Raw genomic sequence first — 22,840 nt, 5'->3', positions numbered from 1 at the left:
GGGTCGATGAGATGGTAGCTTACGCACCACGCGATAGATGGCTTTTATGAGGGGCGTGCGAGACCCAGATGGGGGCTACACCACGGCCGCCAACACGAGGTAGGTGCAACAAGTGCCGCGAGACCGCTACATGGCCCCATTCTAGACATGACATCACCGCCCACCAACCCCGACGTCAGTTTCACCAGCCCAAAGTCCAGCTAAACTGCTGCCGAACTCTTGGCCAGACATGTGAATCAGGCGGTTTCGGAAGCGACACTAGTTCAACAGCCACTACTGGTAGCTACGGTACGAGTAGTGCAAACACTTGCACCGGAAGGGCGTTCCATCTACAACTACTGTAAGCTCGAGCACCGCCCACTTGCACCGTAGCCCAGTGATGCCAGTACCCCTACCAGTACACAATGTCGTGTACGACTCGAACATACCAACACGTACATACCACACAAACCCCACAAGCGGCTGAAAGAAACTCCTTCTAGCTCCTTCACCTGCACAAAAGAAGCGTTTGCTCTACAATTACCGTACTACACCGTACCGTACTGTACCAATTGCTATCTCCTCGCCAACTCAGAATAATATCGGACGCCTACAAATATTATCGCCGGACTGGTTCCACTGCGTTAGTGTGCTGTGGATGCAGCCCTGGGCACAAACGATCCATCCATCACTGAGTCAATGGAACAAGCTGAAGGAATTACACAGCAGTAACAATGGCAGTAACAATGGCATTACTGAGTCAATCAGACAAGACAAGAAGCCGAGACAACCGAATTGCGTGACAAACGAATTGTTTCGTGATAAACAATTGCTTTGCTTTGTATCGTCTTATCTATCATCACTCGTACCACATATCTCCCCTACTTGACCCCAATTAACTTATAAATATCATTACTACTTCTTTTCTCATTATATATATCGTTATTTTTCGAATGGATCAACCACCCGTGGTCTCTGACCGTCTCTTCCTCTGCAATCATCCTTCTCCATTTGTGTTGGCTCATTACCTTTTACTTGTCAAAGTAGCAGTTCCCACTAGTCGCCTTGGGCGTGCTCGTTCGGGGACTGGGGAAGTAATGCGGAGTTCCCAGACCCAAAAGCCGCTTGTTGGGCAACGTACTTGCGCCGGGCTTGTTGCTGCCACTGGTGATAGGAGTAGGCAGGTTTATGGCCGGCGAAATCATGCCCGTACCAGGAGACGACGTGGAAGACAGCGGCGATGACAGATTCGAGAGCGAACCCAGGGTCTGCGGCGACTTGCTCTTTTCCAACTCGGTTATCAACTTGGCCTGGAGCTTGGGCTGTGTGGAGGGAGGAATGTCGAGTTTGGTCCGCTTGGAGGGCGGGCTGAATGCAGGAACAGAGGAGGGGGCAGGTCGATGCCCTGCCGTTGGGCTCCCCTCACTGTGTGCTACTGCTGCGAGACTTGCCGCTGCTGACAGAGCTGCGACTCCACCAATGCCACCCATACCACTGCTACCGGCACTCATGCTACCCTTGCTTCGCATGAAGCTGCTGGGGAAGTACGTGTCGGACACGGAAACAGGAACCTCCTGCACCTTGACGCCAGCAACGTCTGTAGCGGGTATGATCGGAGGAAGTGTGACGGTGCCTAAAGGGGGAGAGCACAGCGTGGGGTCGCTGTTGAGGTAGGACAACCGCGATCGGATCTGTTGACTCAGCCGGTTGGGAAGCAGCACAGACAGTTCCACCACGTCGAGATCCTTTCGAGACACCAGAAGATCATCCTCCTCCTTGGACCAGGGTGCATGCTTTGGTGGCAGGTTGGACAGGGGCTGTAAAGGCGATGTGGGGGGAGACGCTACTGATCGGAGCGGAGGCAGTTGTAACATGGGAGCAGAAGCAGAGCCGGCAGAGGTAGGCGCCGGAGGAGCAACGACTTCCTGAGGAGTAGATACAGTAGGTTGCTGCATCTGAGGCACTTCAGGGCTCAATGTGGGTCTGTAAGTGGGCGCAGGAGGCTGCTGCTGTTGCTGCTGCATGTGAGGAGGCATGTGGAGCTGAGGAGCAGACTGTTGTGGTAGAGGAGCCTGCTGAGGCTGTGATGTGACATGCTGCTGGGCTTGGGGGTGAGGCTGTGTCTGAGGGGGCTGCTGCTGGGGAGGCCGAGGCACTCCCTGGAGACCGCCCTGAGGACCATAGCCCATAGGGTATCCGTAGGGATAGGGGTACTGCTGCGGAGGCAGATGGTGTGGAGGAGGAGCAGCGTGCTGCTGGGGAGCATGCTGATGAGGCGCAGCCTGTTGCTGTTGGGGGTGCTGGGGGTGGCCCTGGGGAGGCATCTGGCCGTGAGGGGGGCCCTGCTGTAATGATCCAGGAGGTCGCTGCTGCATCTGGGGTTGCATCTGCTGAGCCTGCTGCATCTGTCCAGGTTGACCCTGGGGTTGGCCCTGCTGCTGCTGCTGGTCCAGGGGGATCAGGGTAAGGAGCGGCTGTGGAGTTCGCAGGGTGCCGCTGATGAGTCGTCGCCATCGGAATTGGCACGCGTTGGGGGTTCGGTTGGGGAAGTGGGACGCGATTTCTTTCCAGCCGAGCTTGAGCGTCTCCTTGAGATGACGCAAAAGCAGGTCATCGTGGGGGTCCCAGGACGAGGGCGTTTTTCGCTTGTCCATGTCTTCGTCGTCGTGAGGCATGACGGGCATCATGTGCATGTGTTGCATCTGTGTTAGTAGGAGCGGGGTTGATCTGACCAGGGCGACAGCGCTGCGAGGAGATGGGTGCGTGGAGACGAGTCGGATATGATCAGTCCACGGAGTGACTGCATCACCATGTGTGACGAGTATTGTTTGCAAGTATCACTGCATGAGACCCGTGCCCATCAGCCGCACGTGCTGCAGTGTAAAGCCTTGTGTCGATGAGATGTCTCAGAATGCGGTAGGCGTGCCTCGTGCCGCGTGGGCGGAATGCAGTTCAAAAAACGTGTACTAGTGATGACGACGTTTGTGTAGTAGTGTTTAGTGTGGATGGATGTGGTGTTGGGTGTCGATGATGGTTGCCATGTCACTGTGTGCGGGAGCCCTGTTTTTTGAGACCCTCAATCACAACAATGACGACGGCATGTGGGGATGCATGTGACATGATTGTTTTCGTCGCATTCGTGCTGACAATAACAGCCAGCCTGTGCGCCATCAGTCTCCTGATCCTGTGTGTAAATAACCCCATCACAGGCCCGCCTCGTCCCCCCACCACAATATGTCACCAACATCCAGGACCAGTACCAGGACCAGCATCACACGACGACCCCAAATACCTCTCTCTGTCTTGCCATCGAAGCCACCTCCCGCCGACAATGGTGACTCTTACCACATCCCATCACCATAGTCTTTAGGTGCACACGCCACCATAGCATCAATGGACCCTTGTCCTCCATCTGCCTCCGGATTACTCACCTTATATTGTCCGTCTCGAGTCGTTGGTTGCAGCCTGAGTCTGTCTGTGTCGCTTTCAGTGTCGGGTGTGTGATTTGTTCAGCTTGTGTGTCGGTTGTCGGTTGTCGCTTGTGTCGGCTTTGGTTGTCGCTGTGATCAAATGTCAGGGAAGGCTGGGGATATGTTGGTGTGGGCGTGTGTGTGGAGATGTCGTTGCGTGCGGGTCGTCGTGTGGTTGCCCGGTTCCCCCTCAAGCCAGCTCGTCGTTGCCGGTCGGTAAAGGTAAGTGTTGACGTGTGTGTGGTGGTGACGGAAATTGCAATTTGGCCAAAAATGTATTTGACTGGCTTCGAGTTTGGCTTTTCTTTGGCTCTCACTTAGCCTTTTGCTTTTTGGATTTGGGACATGTGCAATGCGTGTGGAGCTAGTGCCAAAAAAGGTGCTACAGTAGGCCCCAACGCAGCTGTTGAACGCTAATGCGCTCTAACTTCCACACAAAGCAACTCCATTCCACCACCACACTCCAGTCCGGAGGAAAAGCGAAAAGTGGATGGTGGAATGATAAAACAAAATGACAATCGATAATGGTGAACGAAAAAGACGGCCCCGAACTTCCCCCATGGTACATATGCCCAATGTCAGTACAATGGTCTCCTTTTGGCAACATCAGGCCCATCGATCTTTACAGGTACTCCTACTACTTGTACTTGCTTGTAGGGAAACGTCCCATGAGCTTCTCGTACCATGTTATTATAAAAGAAAAAGAAAAAAAAAAGAAAAAGAAAAAAAGAAAACATTCCCATCGATGGAATACCGTACGAATGTCGCACCGGACTTGTAGGGGACGAGTACTATACCATCCGCACCCCACAAAAGCGCCACATGCCCGCCATCCGCAATGCTCGCCTGATATCTATCAACTCTGCGACGATCAAGCTCATTTCAAACACGATACGATGGTTCCATGCAGTCCACAAGTAGAACACTTGTCTGGTGACCGACTAGAGGTCGTTGAACACCCCGATGTTGTTGCTACACGTCTTCAATTGTCGCCATAAACACCCTCACTACTCCCCTCGTCGTCCACTCCCCTCGTCGTCTCCTCCCCTCTTCGTCTACTCCCCTCCACCACTACCTATTATTCTTACGTCACATGACCAAATATCGGGTCCACGTCATCCCATCCGCGGAAACCTAAAACTTTACCTTGCACAACAGACCTTGGCTGGGTCATGACAGGGATACGTCATCTGTGGACGACAGAATAATAATGCGCGGGAGCAGACGCCCCTCCAGACACGTTGTTTGATTACTAATACCATTCTCCGCCGGCCAGCCCCCCGAAAAAAAAAATTGCCGGTTCTTGCTGCTTTGCCAGAAAGCGAATTTTTCATCTGGCGATCACGTATCTGTGGCCTCGATGAGGCTCCACCAAGCGACCTGAGGCAGACTAAAGAGACAAAGAGACATTATGCACAAAGAGCAGATTTTAGGTTCCAGGCTTGCAGTAGATGTTAGACTTTTGGGAATGGATTTGAAATGTATAATTCTTTCGAAACGGATACTGAGGAGGGAACAAAACGGATTGCGGTATCGAAATGGCACTAATTTATTACAATTTTCAAAAATACCCTTGCTTCTTCCAAATATCCTCCCCCGTCATCACTCCACTCATTCCGTTTAGGGAGCCGCTTCCACAACTCTATTTTACTCCGCTTAAAATTCCCATCTCATCGTCATCTCATCGTCCCCTGCCAATGCCAATGTAACCTTTAAAAGGGAGGGGAGCAGAACAAAGAAAGCGAGCGTTTTTGAGGGAGGAATACTGGGTCTGTAAGCTGCCGGCGAGACATCTGCATACCCCCGCCTCGCCCCAGGTATCGTTTTCTGCCCCGCTTTTTCCTTTTCCCGGCTTGTGTGACCCCTTAACACAGTATTTTTTTCTCCCGCCCACAGTGGGTCCTTTGTTGTGTAAAAAAGCTGCCGTGCACAATTGCCTAACTCTTCGTAGTGCTAACTTTCATTTAAAGTTTCAACTGGCATTTGAGTCCTTTGCAAAAATAAGGTGCATACTCTAATTTTCCGGTCCAAAAAAAGCGACGAGAAGGTCGATGCAAAGTGGCGGAAAGAGGGCTTGGAGTGGGGATATTTGCACCCGGAGTTTCTGCCGGAAATCCAGGCAGTTGGAGCCTCTTTCCGCCGCCGAAATCCGCCTACAAACACCCATCCAAACCGTCGGCAACTCTGTTTGACAACCCTCTGTGGTCATCGCATAGCCGACGGCGAAAATTAAGCAAAAAGGCTTATTTCGGTAGGGTAACATCTGATCCGCACATCGGTAGGGTAAAAAAGCTAATCTGAGATTCGGCCATTACCGATGGTGTGCACAGGTGAGAAGGGGGAAGAAAGGAAGAAGAAAGGAAGAAGAAAAGGGACCGAAGAGAGGGACCGAAGAGAGGCAGGGAAGAAAAAAAAAAAGAGGGGAAAAAAAAAAAAGAGGGCGAAAGAAAGAAGAGGCGGAAAAGAAAGAAGAGGCGGAAAAGAGAGAAAAGGCGGAAAAGAGAGAAGAGGCGGAAAAGAGGATGCACGTCAGAAAGAGAGAGGTGTACGTGTGTGTAATAAGTGTACACCGATAAAGGAATAATGCACCCCATCGGCCAAGGAAGAGGCCGGTTCCGGTCATGATTGGATTTGATTAGATTGGATTGGATGGGATTGAAGAGGTGTGGGTGATATTGTTGGCGATATTTTTGTCGGTGGGTGTATAGGTATTAACAATTTGCACTTGTAATTGTACAGCTAGTCGTTCTGGCTCTTGACTAGTTCTTGTACAGCTACAAGTAGTCGTTCTGGTGCTTGTACTCACTACAACAAGTAGAGCCTCTCTTCAACTGAGCATGGTCAACATTGATGAGATTGCCAAGGGTTGGGTTGACCACCCCCTAAACCGATTCAGACCCTTTTGATTCGCATCTGTGCCCGGTTACATTCTCTACTGGTGGTTGGCAGCCAGCTACAGCAACCTCCAAGGCCACAGCGACCATCACAGGGTTTACCTCAAACATTTCGTTTTTGCTTTTCTGCTTGTTCTCTCAGCGGATACTCTCAGCGAGCTTGATCACGAGCTTCCCTTCGATAGCCTTCCGCCAGAATACATGATATGGTGGGGATACGAGCGCAATTGTATCAGAATGGTATCGGGAGGGAATATCGGATGCAAGGGGTGTTTGAGGAGGTGTTTGGGAGCACGGGGGCGTGTTTGAGGGTCGTTAGGGAAGCTACATCGACTGCTTCGATTGGGGAAGATGGTTCCGTGGATGAGGCTAGATTGGTGGTGGATAGTAGTGGGGCTGGAGTGGACGAGGAAGTGTTACAAAGGCGTGGGACCAAGGCCAAGGAGGAACCGGTTGGCATACGTGGGAAACTACGCAGAGAGATTGGGCTTGAGGTGTTTCAATCGTGGCAATAGCTGACAAGGATGCTGTTTGATTGTGGGTGCTGTACATCTGTATCTGCAGGTAGACTCGCAGTGGAACGGTTCTTGTTACTACAAGTATTGGTACAGTATGTACTCGCACCCATACTGTAAGCCAAACCAAGTCTCGATCTTCACTCTCTTGGTGCCGTCTATAAGTACAAGTGTAACTACGAGTAAAAGTACAAGTACATACCGTCCAAGGCAGTCAAGCTTGGTTGCTGTGCTTGTATGTATGATAACAGTCGGTCTTATCGGGATCAACGAGTGATGAGAGATTGCAAAGACTTGAAATCATCTTGCTCGGATTCTTGCTCGGGCTCTTGCTCGGGTAGTTCTCTGATTGATCAAAGAATAAGGAGTCTGGTTGACTGCGTACAGTTTCAGGGACGATACAGTAGCTACCACGAATTGCATTGTATCTTCCAGGCCGGTAATCGATATCGGACTCTTGGAAGTCTGGTACTGTACCGGTAATTGTGTTCCCGAAGGGTCTACGACTGTATCCGACTGCTTCTGCACAATACGAGACACTGCTATCCACAAGTGATCTCTGGACTGCTACCTACAAGTGATCGGACTGCTACCTACAAGTGATTGGCTACACTACAAGTGAATGATAGACACCATAGAATCACCAAATGTAGCCTCATTGAGCAAAACTTTCTAGCATGCCAATTTGATAGCTACAGACTTCCAATGGGAGACTGTATAGTATACACTCCGAGCCAGCCAGCCGTACAAGGCTGTAAGTAGACCAAATTCTTTTTTTTTATATATAATTCATTCATAGTACAGTATGTACAGTAGTTGAGAATAGAAGGTGGAGAGGGGCAAGATTTATGGAAACCTGTCACACTCCCTTCGAGCTCCATTACTCCGTGACTATGTCCAGGCTCTCCCTACTTGTAGACAGACCTCCTTCACCTCCTCCAGATGTCAATTCCACCCTACTGTGAAGATCTTTACTACAGAGCCGTGCCTTCTATAGTGTCTTCCAAACCGGAACTTTGGACCATGAGCTCACCTTCTGAATTCCAACTCATACACCCAACTCACAACTCCATAGATCACGGAAATACACACCATACTGCACATGTCAGAAACAGTATATACAGTCTTTCGTGACGCGCAGTGCTAGCAGGGAATAGAAAAAAAGCAATAAAAACACAAGACAACATGTGTCACGTGACATATATACCTGCGGCCAGGTTTTTCGTGACGCCACGTGACTCCCCTGTCCGCCTATGGACTATCTCCGACACACTTTTTCCGGCCATGTTATCTCCGGACTAAAAAGCTTACCCTAACCCTGGATCATTTTCCAATGCGCGCATACAGTTACATACGCCAAAAAAATATTAAAAAAACATACAAATACCTGACACCGTGCAGTTGACGATTTTGCAGTGGCTTTTCACTCGAGACCCAGCGACAGTTCATTAACAGCATTAAAGACAGCTAGCTACCCATTTACTAACCACGATCCTCACTAATTAATCCACTGTGCAGTTGAGTTCGACACCCTGAAACAACTGTGTACATAAACCGACCAAACGACGTTAACACGACTCTGAGATTGTTCATCTTTCGGCTGTTCGATCAACCAACTCACCTCTTTGTACATTTTCCAACGAAAACAAAGAAAGTCCGCCTTTCCAGTGTTCCCTTCTTGAACTCATCATGACCGCCGCAGAAACCATCTTCATCGTTTGTGCCGTCGTTGTCATTCTCTTGGCCGTGGTTTTTCTGCCGCAAATCAACGGTCTCGGCAGCTACAAGCCCGTGGCTAAAAAGACCAAGCATAAGAAGCTGCGAGAAGACGACATCCTTGAGGAGCCCGAAAACGGCTACGACACATACCAGCCCCCGACCACCAGCCAGATCCAGTCGCGTGACAGTTCGTCGCAGTCGTCTACAACCTTCCGAAAGCGGGTCAACGACCGACTCAACGATGTGGCTGACTCTGCCCCTGTCACTTTCCGACCCCTGGTCAAGAAGCCCGTCAGCCAGCCGCGAAGCTCAGGCTCTGGAATCGCCCGTCACGTCGACGAGAACTTTGATCTCGACGAGTTCTGGCAAAAGGAGGCCGAAAACGATGTCAGAGATATCCAGACGGAGGAGTTGAGACGTCAGAAGGAGGAGATGGAGCGGGTGAACTTCGCTCGGAATGAGGATAACGTCTAGACGACCATGTCCGAAATGAACGAGTAAATGGCCTGTCCAGCACGTGCTATGATTCCATCCTATCTCGCTGATTTAAACTCGTTGATCTCGTTAGACCGCTCATGACCACCAAAACAATACCCTTCACATAGATACACGTCTGTCTGGATCCTGTTTGATACAGGACGGGCAGATGCTTCAGTAATGTTAACATGAAATTTCAAGTTGATTTACTCCACTGATCAATTGGTAGCTTGTAAGTGACGCTTGACTGTGTTGTCGGATGGGTTGTTGTGTCGACCTACATGTCTGGAGACCTACTCCGTAAGCTCGAACGGTTAACAAAACTTCTACAAATATATGCCTCAATTAGTTGAACTATTGTTACTCAATCAGGGCTAAAATACTTCAAGGAGTAACTATTGTTGCGCTGCTCTACAACTCATGGTGTAGGATACATGTTTATTTGTATATATTTTCCTTAAAAATTCCTGCTCTCATAGAACATTAGAGCAGCCCTCCATGTCTCTTTCAACTGCAACTAATCCCCAACAAAGTCCTCCTTGATTGGAGAAAGAAGCAGTTCGGAAGCAAGACGTCGAAACTAACAGATTCACTCTCTAACACCGAGAATAACGCAGCACGTATCGATTCTACGAGACATGGGATCCAACAACAGCCCACGGCTTCGCAATCACTACCTACTGCTTAAACCATCTCTCCTTCATCAGCACACCAATGGCGCACATCTCGGGATTCTCCTCTTCCAGATCGGCCAAGGTCACCTCGTCGTACATCTGCTGCACCAGTTCATTCATGATCTTGGTTCTCTTCACAGCCAGGTCTTTTCCAGGCCCCGTTTTCATGGTCTTGTGTAAATGCAACAGCTTTTCGTCAAAATGCATCATGGCGTCTTCTCCCTCATCATCTGTAGTAAGAACCAACGGTCTGTCCTTAGCTCCAGAGTAAGCAGCCACTCGTAGAATTCCAATGGCTCCAATGGCATCCAATCTATCCGCATCTTGGACCACATGTAACTCCACACATTCGTCGTGCCACTGGCCCCATTCACCGGTCTTTCGCAGCTTTTTTTCGGTCGAATAGCTCATGTTGGTGGCAATCTTGAGCACCAGATCTTGCTGCTCTGGCGATAGACCCGAGTCCGAAAGACAACTCATCATGATACTCTGTCCGTCGCTCAATTGGGTCTGGTACTTGTGGTCGTTGACGTCGTGCAACAGAGCTGCGACCTCGACAACCTGGAGATCGACCGTCTGGCTCTGGGCTACTTTGCGACCCAGGACTTTGGCCAACCGAACAACTCGATCCACGTGATTCATGTCATGAGACGGATCGAACTGCGCCATATGTATGGCAACTCGTGAATGGATGGTAGACATGGGAGACGGGAGAATTGATGCACTAAAGAAGGATGGCAAAGTCGCACAGTCGTGTCACGGCTTTACGCGCTCGCTAGTCTCGATTTAGTGTGGATAGTGCTGTGTGGTTTGTCAGCATCATGTCAGGTTCATTTGGCGTTGGGAGATTGGTGCTTAAATTAAGTAAAAAGGTGAAAAATTGGCGGGGAAAAAATGAAAAATACTGAAAACACTGAAAATACTGAAAATACTGAAAATACTGAAAATACTGAAAATGTAGAAAATACTGAAAATACTGAAAATACTGAAAATACTGAAAATACTGAAAATACTGAAAATGTAGAAAATACTGAAAATACATAAAATATAGAAAAATGCAGAAGAAAAAAAAAACCTGTACTTTCAGCGTGATGGGGGGATAGAAGAGAATTTAAAACATGTACTACTTGTAGTAGAGGAATGGGAGAGATATTCTACATTGTAATATCTATAGTGGAAGTGAGGATACCTTCTGACTTGTTTTTAACGAGTCTTGTATCTAGTCTCCATGGAACAGTGAGTGATACTGGAGATAGTTTTCACATCAACAACTGGAGATCAAAGAACCAATATGGGTTTCTGAATCATCTAGATACTTATCCTGCCGTTTAATATGGCATTCATGCTATCAAATCGGCTGTAGAAGTTTCGCAGATGGATATCTCTACTCTTGGGTACAGTGTACTCTGTTTGGACTGTGGAGTGTTCCTCAGTAAAGATACTCAACTTAGTTGGACTCCACTTGACATTATACTTCACGCCCGTTCCATCCATGACATTCCATGAAGTTCCACCATACTCCCATACTGGTACATTTACTGGAGATCAGTACCACTGAGGACCCTATTTATACCCCCACAATCCCCGTCGACACTCCCCCTTCCCCATTGTGTCTTCCACAATCCCCATACACCTGGACCTCCATATTTCTCCGTGTCCCGGTGGCGAGCATAAAGTAAGCTTTTTCAGGCCCATGATCTCCAACTGCACCACAGTGCCAGACCCAGCAACAGCACCATCAGTGTCGAGTAACGGTACGAGGAGACACAAAGTGGAACACCCCCTGGCGACCAGAGACACAAGCAGAGCCATACAGATCGGGACAGACAGACAGAGGCAGCTGTGACACGAACGAAAAATAGACCAAACGATTGGAATAACGAAAAGCAGAACACCAACCAAGAAAAGCAGAGATAACCAAGTCCTTCCCACTGAAAAAGAAAAAGAAAAAGAAAGAAAAAGAAAAACAACCCGGCCGGCCTATCGCTTCCACTTTGCATCACCATCACCGATCATCTACCACCTACTGATTGACCACCAGCATCATCTTCCTTCATACACAGCCTAACACCTCGACCGAGAAACAGGCAGATACCCTTGCATTAAAACAACACCCTCCATTTTACATCCATCTCACGAAATGTCCTTCCAACAAAACCTCAACGTGACACTCATGTGTCCCGAGTGCAAAATCCTGCCACCAGACATTGTGGAACGGTTCGCGGAGGGAGACATGGTCTGTGGCCAGTGTGGTCTGGTCCTCTCTGACCGAGTGGTTGATACCCGGTCTGAATGGAGAACCTTCTCCAACGACGACCAGGGCTCCGACGACCCCTCGCGAGTGGGAGACGCCATGAACCCTCTGCTGGAGGGCTCCCAGCTCAACACGATAATCTCGTTTGGAGCTCCGGGCTCGTCGGTCGGCAGAGACCTCAACCGAACCCAGTCGCGGTCTCTGCAGGACAAGAAGGACGCGGCTCTGTCAGCCGTGTATGCCAAGATTTCCCAGATCTGCGACGGTATTTCGCTACCCCGAGTGGTGTCCGACGCCGCCAAGGAGGTCTACAAGCTGGTTCATGACGACAAGCGACTGCGGGGAAAAACCCCCGACGCCATCATCGCCACCGTCATTTTCATCGCTTGTAGACACGCCAACGTGCAGCGAACCTTCCAGGAAATCGGAGCTCTGACCAACGTGTCCAAGAAGGAGATTCGACGAACTCTAGAGCTCATGAAACGGCTGCTCGAGGGAACCAATATCCAGGCGTTCCGATCCACCCAGACCAACCCCGGTGCTCTTATGCCCCGATACTGTTCCCATCTGGGACTCAATTCACAGGTGGCCAACCTGGCAGAAGACATTGTCAAGCGAGCCAAGGAAATCGGTACTCTGGACGGCCGTTCGCCCATTTCAGTTGCTGCCGCAGCTATTTACATGGCAGCTGCACTATATGGAAATGACATGAGTGCACAGAGAGTCAGTGAGAAGACGGGAGTGAGTGACGGAACTATCAAGACGTCGTATAAGCATTTGTATGAGGCGAGGGAGAAGCTGGTGAGTAAGCAGTTGCTGGATTCGGGCAAGGTTTCTTTTGAGACGTTGCCCAAGGTGTAGAACACTCATGAACGAAACCAGTGTGTGTTCTACGACGGACTAGGAGGTTGTGAGCTAGCCTCACGTAGGTATTCCGGCGAAGCGGCTTTCCTAGACCGGCATCCGAGAGTGCTTGCTCACAGTCGTGGGTATTATCTTGTCCGTAATACAGCCACGTCCAAGACTTAGAGAGTGGAGTTACATGAAAACATAGAAAACGAATTGGAATTGTATTATTTTGATGAGCTGTGGAGTTGTACCGCATTTAAACACCTGATCATTTCATTACACGTTATCATATACTTGTTCGTAGTTAGACCTTTGTCTCGACGACATTGTCTTTCTGGCAGGACTTTTCAGAACCGAGGTCTTGGTTCTCATCATCGTTTCTCTCGGTCTCTTTCTTGTTGGTATTTCCAAAGACAACACCCTTGACTCTCTCTTCCATCTGACTAAGATCGACATTAGGAAGAGTGACGGCAAAGAGGATCAGAGCTCCTCCAACAATGACTGGGCCGTAGAGCAGGTGTCTGTAGACGTTGTTGAAAGCTGCAATGATGGCGGTTCTCTCCTCAGAGCCCCAGGCGTACTTCAATGGAGCATTGACATTGTTGACCATGGTGTCAATGTCTTTTTCCGAAAGGAACGGAGCGTAGTCTGCCAGTCTTTTGGGATACTGTTGTCTGTACATGGAGCCTGAAATGGCGTCTCCAATGACTCCTCCTACAGAGATTGAGGAGTAGAAGATGGCAGTCGCTGCTACCACCTGTTTGTGGGATACCACGGCCTGAATGAGAACCAGCACCGGATACTGGATCATTCCTGTTCCCAGTCCTTCAATGACTTGCGCAATGATGAATTGGGCCAGCGAGTTGTCCGGTTGTCGGTATCTGTAGGTGAGCCCCAGACCCAGCATGTACAGACACCCTCCCAGAATGATTGTTGGTTTCAGTCGGTAGGTGTATCTGATGAGAGGGGCGACTAGGAGCGAACCAAAGGTGGAAGCCACGGTCCAGGTGACTCGGGTGTTTGTAGCAGCGGTGACAGACAGGTTCTTGCACACCAGCAGCCAGGCCGTGTAGTAGGGAGCGTAGATGTAGTAAGCCAGAGAGTAGAGGGCGACGATGATGCAGCCGGTGATGAGAGTTCTGTCTTTGAGAGCTGAGAAGGGCAGGAAGGGGTACTTGGGGTAGAGTTTTTCCCAGATGGGGAACAGTATGAGCAGGATAGGTCCGATGATGATCATAGACAGCACATGTGGCTGGCTCCAGGACTTTGAGGTTTTGACGAGAGTAACAGCCAGAAACAACAGACTGATTCCTCCAGTGAACAGAATGAGTCCTATAATGTCAAACTGGCGCATGGCTGTTTTGACATTGCTCAGACCCGATCTTGCGCATTCCAGGCCCATTTTGCGGGCCTTCATCCTGTGTCTGAACATGATGGTGAGGGCTGGGATAGATACAACCGGCACGGTTATGCACCACATTCCGTAGCCCCAATGCCAAGTCGAGTGTTTGAGAATGGCGTTCGTGATAGGAGCTGCACACCAAGGGGTGAAGAGATAGCAGAGGTTTGGAAGGACGACAAAGAACATGCGGTTTTTAAGATCCGAAGTGTCGGCGGCAAACACCTGTTCCATGAACTGGATACCCACCTGGCCAAAGATGTAGAAGATGTGGGCTGCAAAGTAGGTGCCAATGTTGGGTGAGGCCGACAGCATGATGAATCCAACAGTGAAGATGACGATACAGATGAGCACTGTTTCAAAACGGCCCAGAACGTCGGCAAACTTGGCCAGAATGGGCCGTGTAGCAATGTACATGACCGATTTGACCACATTGAGGGCCGACAGAAGCGACATTTGGTTGAAGTCTGAGGTGGCGTACGTGGAGTATACAGACACGGTCTGGATCATCATTCCAATGGCGACAGAAAGCAGAAGCATGGAAGCCCAGGCCATGTAAAGATCCGTCTTGGTCCAAATGGTGGTCAGTTGTTCCATTTCACGAGATCCCGAAGGAGCTCCAGCTTCGTCTTCGGAGTCTGTGTAATCTTCCCGCTGTTGTTTCACCGGGGGATCGAACATCTTTCTAGTCCAAGAGACTGATTCGGTGTCTGAATCGCACTCTGAGCAGCTGTCCTTGTCATTGTTGTAGAGATGGGGACCTCCTACGACGGAGTTTCTGAGTGAGGTGAGCCACTTCATAGTAAGATTGATGTTGGGCCATGGGAGATCAGAGCAGGATATATATACTTGTAGATCTGTGGTTTTATCAATCTAATCCATCTAGATAAAAAAAATATCAAATTCAAAAAAAAATTAAAATATAAAGAAACCAACTTCCGAGGTGCGTCCAAGACATCTTGGCGAAAAAAACAACGGACCTCCACAATCGGGAGTAGAATGCTGCTCTAGAACCGCTTAGAGAAGCTGGAGAAGGGAAAAGATCGACTTAATCAAGAGATACTAGCTCTATATGTCCCTTTTTTCCTTCCAGGTCGTCTCGTAATGGATATAACGGCTCCTACTCGCCGCTACATTTTGCGACATGGTTTGCCATGATTCTCAGCCAAACTTACTTTTATCCGACTGACTGTCATTGAAAGGGCGATTTGAGTCCAGATTTCCGATGGGAATATTTTTTTGAGAATATAACTCCATTTAGAACAGCTACATCTACTTTACGGATATTTTTTACCCCGAAATTCTCACAATTCCCACCTTTTTCGCACATCTGATATGAGCAACTCTGAAACTTTTTTTGCATATCGGACTCCGGACTACAGATGAGATGTAGATAGTCGAGAAAAGTACGCAGATTCGGACTCCGACATGTCCTGATATGCAACCTAAGACGTATGTAGATCAGATCTAGATACCGAAAAGGAGAGATAATACGGGTGAATACGAGGCTCAAAAGAAGCCCGTTTGTGACTATGAATGTTCTCTGATCATTGTATATCTCCGGGGCTGTTTGTGGGGACCCCTTTCATGCTTCAGTAATTCTGCCAAGTGTTAGGTAGAATATTGGTTGAATCGAAAGAGTTGCAGAAGTCAACCGATATTCCAAGCGACAGACTGAAAAACTCGGTGGCACCAATCTAATGATTCTACTGTTGCCCCGTAGGGTCCTACTCATACTCTACGAGGAACGACCTTTTTGTTGGATGTGCCATCTGTGGAGCAGCTACTGATCTACAAGAAGAACGATTTCCAGATGCGGACACAATCTTGGTTGTGCAGGAAGTGGAATCAAAGAAAAATCAGAATGATCTCTGAGGTGAAACCAGGACATTACTGCCACCACTCGAATCACGTCTATTTGACCATTTTTACTTAGCCTTTAGTTGACAAATAGTAAGCCTATTGTAAGCAGCAACCCCACGCATATGTTAGCTCGATTATGCTAACTCGACAATATCTACAAGTATATAATTCTCGTGAGGAACGGGGTCGGGATCAAATGAGGACTATATTTCGTTCATTGGAGCTTTTTTGGCGGAGGGGGGTTGTCAAGAGTCCCCTTGAAAAGTCTTTTAGAACATCTAAATGACCACTATATACTGAACGAGATAAACGTCTTTCCCTACAAGTCCGATGCTGAAGAAATTTTTGTAGATTTGTCTCCCCAGATCCACTCAATTGCCTCACAAGACTATTATAAAACCAAATCACGTCAACTAGTATGATAAACGCGTTCTCTAGGGTATCTAGGGCACGTTCTTCCACCTGGTCCAGAGGCTCGCAGCAACCCTGCTATACGATAAATGATATTTCAAACTCAAATCGACCAGTGCACCCTCACTGCCCCCCAGCCATGGATTTACCTCCATTCACTAATTCACGATGGAAACACCGGAGATTCGGCTAGAAATCCTCCGCCATTGTTCTCTCGACGCTCTCGTCGCTCTTAGCCAAACATGCACCGATTTCAGAGCATTAATGCCTCTGCTGGACGACACTCTGGTCCGACCGAAAGTGCTGAAACGAGTTCCATGGATGACTGTGGCTCCAGGAGCAGGTCTGAAGTCGTGGATGGATTGTGCACGACTCATTGTTGCCCGATACAAGTCGCGGACACAAGAACCCGAACAATGGTGTACCACTGACTCTCAACATGTCTATGATATGGACGATTTGGCAAATACTGCTGATATCGAGTATATTGACGGCGTCTGCGTGGATGGAGAAGCTCTACCCAAGTCGTTTGACCCTCTGTTTGAATCTGCTGACTTCCCGGTACCTTATGGACTAGCTAGGGGCAAGTATCTAATGAGCATTAGGGATGACGGTATCACTCTCGATATGACCACCATGGAACATGTTCCCGAAAACCCAGACCAGTTCCCGTTCAAACTGCCAGACCCAGCAGATGTCTGGATTGCCATGGAAGACTTTGTCAGTGTGCGAGACGGTTCCAAATGGGTATTCAGATGCGCCAACTCTTACATCACCATCATCAGCCAAGCCATGTTCTGCGTGAGGCAAGAGAGCGAAAGATGGATCGTCATTGAAGACGAAACTGAACACGATGCAGAGGAAGACAATGTTTACATTATTGATAAACAAAAGGCCGTCAATAATACTCTTTTGTTTGATCGCCACAACTGTGTTTCCCACTATCCTCGTGGATATATGAAGGACTACACTTTTCACCTTCTTCCAGGATCGCAGGGGGCATTCAGGGTAAAATTTGACCTCACTGTTAGGAAATTATTTATATACTACCTTGATCTGACCAATGGAGAACCGGAGATTCTGGTCATGGAGTTGAATGGCTCAGATCAGCTAATATACGAGAGGGGACATGCGTTCGACCCTATGCCAGACCTCTTTCTCATCTACAGGGGCATGCTCTATTACAACCACTACCAGCACGTGTTGATTCCTTTGTGGGTCGATCTTGAAGCGGTGCCTTCCACAGGAAACAAGTACTCATGGAGGTCACTCAGCATGGCGTCTATTTCTCATGACTTCCACAAATCTCCCGTGGAGTTGGATAGGTCCGAGGATGGAAGATGGGTGACTCAAGCCTGGAGCGAGCGACGAATCGTGTGTGATCTACTCAGGTTCAAAACGTACATTGTTCGTGACTATGGATGGCAAAAGGACCCCTGGAAGGTTTCTGGAGAATACCATGAAGAAGTCAAGGAGATTGGATGCATATTTGTCGGAGCTGATCGAACTGCCGAGAAGCCCGTTTTTTACGTCATCAACAGGCCCTATCTGTTTGCTATGGACCTGATACTGCACAAGAGGGAGAAGCTGGAGCCTGACGTTTTCTTGCACCGGGTTTCGAAACTCGTCTACAACTTGTTCTTTGAGGGTTCCAAACAGTTGCAAAAGTCGGCCGGGTACTATGCTGAAGCTGTATACGAGCATATTGACCAGGTTCCGTGGCTCAAGGGAGAACCATTGAACGCCGTGGATGAACAGCAGGAGGCGTTGAAGATGAAGTACGCTCTAACTGAGGAGGTTTACAAGCGGCCGCTTCCGATGACTCGGACACAGGCTAAAAAATCATGAGTGGCAGAGCAGATTCAGATGGAAAGGGGATGAAGGATGAGAGGATGGGATCTCGTTTAGATCTTTTATAGAAGATGATATTGAAGACATTCAGAGCTGCTGACAACGATACTGAGGTTGGTTAGAGCTCTCCACATAGTGTAGCATAACATACCCTCCAAGTGGTGGAAAAAGGCTCCGATCCGAAAACTGAAAAAGCCATTCTTTTCCAGTACCACCAAATAAATACATCCCGCCAATATTTTTTGGTCACGTGACCCATCTTCAACTTCTCTCATCTTCGTCCTGCCTTGGGCTACTCTGCCACCTCCCTCTCCAATAAAGTTACACCTCCCAATTACATCACCAAGTTTATTTTGAGTGGTCCAAATTACTACACACTTCTTGTGGAACGAACACGACACACAAGATGGATCTGACCAGTATGATGAACGAGGAGAACGAGGCTCCGAGTCACGTGACGCAAGATGGTGGCTCCGAGAACAACCGCGATGTGATGAATCAGCAGCCTGGTCCTGGTGGTCCTGGTGGTCCTGGTGGTCCTACTCACCAGCAACAACACCAACCACCGCCTCTGCAACAAGCTCATCTGGTGCCTTTGAACAGCTCTTCTACGACGACTGGCATTGCTCCTGTTCCTGTGCTGGACAAGGAAGCGGCTCATCAGATGGAGCCTCGGACAGTTCAACATCAATCATCTGTGGTCAATCAGCCCCCCAGCTCTCCTCCTCCGCTCAATGCCATGGGGTTTCCTCGGTACAAATCGTACAAGAAGAAGTACAAGAAGATGCTGATTCGGTTCAACAGCTGCATGGCGCGGTCGACGGAGATTTTCCGGGACGATCTACGTGCGCGCAAAATCTACAGCCGCATTGTGCGTGAGAATATGACGTTGCTGGGTCTGATGCAGCGGAAACGGGGAGAGGTCAAAGACAGTGACGTGGAGGAGGATCTGGGCCCCGAGGTCGACGATGAGGCCGAGGAAGCTGTCGTGGAGACCGAGGATGACAACACCATCCATGGATTGTCGGTCAAGCTGATGGAGAAGGCCACGAACGATGCGTACCAGTCTGTGCGGTCCGAGGAGGTCACCGAGCTGAATCCCAACTCGATAGGAATGTGGCTCAAGAGAAACCATTCGATTCTGAACACGGAAGAGGATCCTCAGGAGGAGGGAAGAAAACGACGCAAGGGCCCTGGCGGCGAGGAAAACCGTAAGAGGACAAAGAGAGGAAGTATGAGTCAGGGAAGTAGTTAGAAGCACGAGCACAGCGCGTGATTCTGACCCCGCAACAGAGAGCTTAGCGACTTGTTGCGATACAAGCCACGAGCGAAGCAAAGCCTTTGAGTGAGAGACAAAGCCGATTGTTAGTTGGCGGTACTCAACTCCATTCCGTTCACGACAAAGTCTGATGGTTCAATGGGCGACTTTTCCCGCACCGGAATTGTATTTATTGTTAATTAATGTATTATATTACGAAATGGAGGATGCCCGAAGATACTCCCAGGTCGTTCAATGAGACACCTAGTCAGAGACCAAAGACTCACAATCTCTAAGGCGGAGTTACTGATATGAAATATTACTTCTTCCACAGTTTTATCGCCCATCTATCACTACTTTCTGTTGCCTTGCCTGGTGCTCTGCAACGCGTTTGACAGAGGAGTGATTCCACATGAACTCTTCAGTTAAGGAAATAGTTGAAGGAAGACAATTACGGGTGGGATAATTACTGTGTTACAGGAGACACTAAAGGGAAATAATTCCACCAGTAGATTGAAAATCATACAGTAAACACAATGATTACCAAAAAAATGACCTCAGATTCATGAATATCGCCTCATTGGCACCACAGTCTCTCAGAGAGCCACATTTTTTAGTTAGCTTTCTAGTTGAAAAATCATTGGGAGAACAGTCGGCTCATTTAGAGCGGATTTGCTTGTCTCAAGTTGTGAAGAATCCGACCAGGCCGGGTGTCAATTACCACATCCCGCGTGTTAAATGAGATCCAGTCACGTGATATTATAAACACGTGCAATTATAAACACGTGCCACCATTTACCTCTTGAACGAACGTGATCATGTCCACTTCACACTCTTGCTTACATCATCACCACCCCACCAAACATCAACTCTAACCCACGTGCATACCAAAGGGATCTTTCCTCCACATCTCGTCAACTCTCTAAAAAATGCAATTGGACCATTTCGACTACATGGTCATTGTGATGGTGGGTTTCTACCTCACTTTGGCGCCTTTCACCAAGGTGGAGGAGTCCTTCAACATGCAGGCCATCCACGACATTGTCTACTTTGGCGTGTCCGATCTGTCCAAGTACGATCATGTTGATTTCCCCGGGGTGGTGCCTCGGACGTTTGTGGGAGCAGGAGTGTTGGGTATCATTGCCCGAGGTCTCAAGGGAGCGGTTTTCAAGGGAGCGATGAAGTTTGACATCCAGCTGCTGACTCGAGGAGCTCTGGGAATCATCAATGCGGTGTGTTTCATGTTTCTGAGACACTCCATTGCCGACTTCTTCACTCTGTCGCGGTACCCCAATCTGGGCAACATCATTGCGTCGTTTTTCGCCGCCTTCCAGTTCTCCCAGTTCCATATGATCTACTACGCCTCCCGGACTCTGCCCAACATGATGGCCATGCCTCTGGTTACTTTTGCGCTGAGCAAGGCCGTGGCCGGCGAGTTTGAGAGCACAATCACGCTGCTGGCTGTCGCCGGTTCGATTTTCCGTGTCGAAATTCTCCTCCTAACTGCCATCTTCACGGTCCTGTGTCTTGTGCAGCGACGAGTCTACCTGTCCAAGGCCGTGGTTGCCGGTCTCAAGGGCGCTCTCATCGGGTCCACAATTTCAATCGGCGTGGACTCGTACTTCTGGCAGAACGGAACTCCCTCGTTTAACCCGTTGGAGCAGTTCAAGCTAGTGTTCCCCGAACTCCAGGGCTTCATTTTCAACGTGATTGAGGGCAACTCGTCCGAGTGGGGAGTCTCGCCTTACTCGCAGTATTTCCTTGTCGACCTGCCCAAGCTGATTCTCAACCCTGTTGTCCTCCTGCTCATTCCTTACGGATATATTAAGGACCCCAGCGGAAAGAGAGGCCACCTGCGACTTCTGGGGCTCACTGCCACTATCTACGTGGCCATCTACTCTCTGCAGCCCCACAAGGAATGGCGATTCATCATCTATACCGTCCCCATCTTCACTCTGCTTGCTGCTGTAGGAGCCACTTCCATCTGGGAGAAACGAAACACCAACAAAATCTACATGGTGGGCTCTGTGATAATCATTCTCACCACCTTCTTGACCTTTGTTCTTTCCTGCTTCATGGGTTCGATCTCGTCTTTCAACTACCCCGGAGGATTTGCCCTGGAGGCCTTTCATGATCTGCCCGAGGTGGCTAAACACACCTTCCACTTTGGAGAACGAGGTCAGGCCTACGTGGACCCCATCATGGTCCATGTCGATGTCCCCACCTGTATGACTGGAGCTATTCGATTTGGCGAGTCTGAAGACTTTACAGAGTCCGGAGCCATCATCTATGACAAGACGGAAGATAAGGAGACTCTGGAAGACCTGTGGGACGGATTTGACTATGTTATCACTGCCGAAAAGCGGCCCGACATGGATCTCGCTGATACCATTACCGCTCTGACCCGGGTTGACGCCAAGGAGGCTCTCAGAACCTTCTCTGCTGCCGTCAAGGACCCTTCTGGCACTGCCAACGAGTTCGTTCGGGTGCTCAAGCTGGCTTTTGGAGAGGACGTCAATGATGCCTACCTGGAGCTGGAAAAGGTCTGGGATCGAATTGTCGTCACTGAGCCTGCTTTGTTTATTTATAAGAGGAAGGAGAGCCAGGAGGTTTAGGGAGTTGACCCGTTAGCAGCCCGCTCCTGCTATTCCACTTCCTCCGTAACAGAAAATCGTATAATATAATTATTTAATTCTATTGCACCATGGAACCACAGCAACACCACAACTTGAGCAATTTCCCCTGGATTTCCCTGATAATTAATCCACATTCATTCCTCATAATCCCACCAAAATCCTCACTCAACTCCTCCCCTAACCCCGGCCAAGACCAACTTCTCAACCATATCTCGGAATAATGCGCATTCCAGACTGCACAGCCATGCACATTGCATTATGAGAACGGCCCCCGAATGGAGCTGGCTCGGGGCGATGGTGGGCTTACTAATCCCACTTGGCCCGTCACGTGATCAGTCACATGACCCCCCCCACCACCCTTCCACCCTTCCACCCTCGGTCACAACCTATGGCTCGTATATATAATTCAGTGTCTTAGTAATACTGACTATCGTTGTACTAATAAGTAGCTACTACTTGTAATTAGTCGCCGCTTAGTACGGGGCTCGAAATTAGGTTCCGCAGTGTGGAGATTTTGCAGTCTGTATATCACGTGATTGCGGTGTATATAAGACAATGTTTTTGTGTCAGTTGTTTCCAACCGCTTCTCTC

The 22,840-nt window shown here is 49.1% G+C and overlaps 9 protein-coding genes across 9 annotated transcripts; 6 read left to right on the top strand and 3 right to left on the bottom strand.

Moving 5' to 3' along the window:
- Positions 1–379: 379 nt before the first annotated feature.
- YALI1_C03696g (uncharacterized protein) lies at positions 380–868 on the top strand (the record flags this gene model as incomplete). The annotated part of the gene is made up of 2 exons (XM_068282187.1): positions 380–434; positions 483–868. The coding sequence occupies 2 exons, from the start codon at positions 380–382 to the stop codon at positions 866–868; spliced, it is 441 nt and encodes a 146-aa protein (XP_068138288.1).
- Positions 869–1,010: 142 nt separating this feature from the next.
- YALI1_C03674g (uncharacterized protein) lies at positions 1,011–2,681 on the bottom strand (the record flags this gene model as incomplete). Its single annotated transcript, XM_501368.3, has 1 exon — positions 1,011–2,681. The coding sequence occupies one exon, from the start codon at positions 2,679–2,681 to the stop codon at positions 1,011–1,013; it is 1,671 nt and encodes a 556-aa protein (XP_501368.3).
- Positions 2,682–8,547: 5,866 nt separating this feature from the next.
- On the top strand, positions 8,548–9,051 carry YALI1_C03615g (uncharacterized protein; the record flags this gene model as incomplete). The annotated part of the gene is made up of 1 exon (XM_501367.3): positions 8,548–9,051. The coding sequence occupies one exon, from the start codon at positions 8,548–8,550 to the stop codon at positions 9,049–9,051; it is 504 nt and encodes a 167-aa protein (XP_501367.1).
- Positions 9,052–9,731: 680 nt separating this feature from the next.
- On the bottom strand, positions 9,732–10,430 carry YALI1_C03596g (uncharacterized protein; the record flags this gene model as incomplete). The annotated part of the gene is made up of 1 exon (XM_501366.3): positions 9,732–10,430. The coding sequence occupies one exon, from the start codon at positions 10,428–10,430 to the stop codon at positions 9,732–9,734; it is 699 nt and encodes a 232-aa protein (XP_501366.3).
- Positions 10,431–11,868: 1,438 nt separating this feature from the next.
- Positions 11,869–12,843, top strand: YALI1_C03582g (uncharacterized protein; the record flags this gene model as incomplete). Its single annotated transcript, XM_501365.3, has 1 exon — positions 11,869–12,843. One exon carries the CDS (start codon positions 11,869–11,871, stop codon positions 12,841–12,843), a length of 975 nt encoding a protein of 324 aa, XP_501365.1.
- A 292-nt stretch (positions 12,844–13,135) lies between these two features.
- On the bottom strand, positions 13,136–15,031 carry YALI1_C03550g (uncharacterized protein; the record flags this gene model as incomplete). The annotated part of the gene is made up of 1 exon (XM_501364.3): positions 13,136–15,031. The coding sequence occupies one exon, from the start codon at positions 15,029–15,031 to the stop codon at positions 13,136–13,138; it is 1,896 nt and encodes a 631-aa protein (XP_501364.3).
- A 1,641-nt stretch (positions 15,032–16,672) lies between these two features.
- Positions 16,673–18,352, top strand: YALI1_C03534g (uncharacterized protein; the record flags this gene model as incomplete). Its single annotated transcript, XM_501363.3, has 1 exon — positions 16,673–18,352. The coding sequence occupies one exon, from the start codon at positions 16,673–16,675 to the stop codon at positions 18,350–18,352; it is 1,680 nt and encodes a 559-aa protein (XP_501363.3).
- A 409-nt stretch (positions 18,353–18,761) lies between these two features.
- Positions 18,762–19,610, top strand: YALI1_C03513g (uncharacterized protein; the record flags this gene model as incomplete). Its single annotated transcript, XM_501362.3, has 1 exon — positions 18,762–19,610. One exon carries the CDS (start codon positions 18,762–18,764, stop codon positions 19,608–19,610), a length of 849 nt encoding a protein of 282 aa, XP_501362.3.
- Positions 19,611–20,542: 932 nt separating this feature from the next.
- YALI1_C03495g (uncharacterized protein) lies at positions 20,543–22,228 on the top strand (the record flags this gene model as incomplete). Its single annotated transcript, XM_501361.3, has 1 exon — positions 20,543–22,228. One exon carries the CDS (start codon positions 20,543–20,545, stop codon positions 22,226–22,228), a length of 1,686 nt encoding a protein of 561 aa, XP_501361.3.
- Positions 22,229–22,840: the final 612 nt, after the last annotated feature.

Source organism: Yarrowia lipolytica, chromosome 1C (assembly GCF_001761485.1).
Source record: "Yarrowia lipolytica chromosome 1C, complete sequence".
In the NCBI taxonomy this organism is placed as follows: Eukaryota; Fungi; Ascomycota; class Dipodascomycetes; order Dipodascales; genus Yarrowia; species Yarrowia lipolytica.
This window is presented reverse-complemented; position numbering and strand designations above follow the sequence as displayed.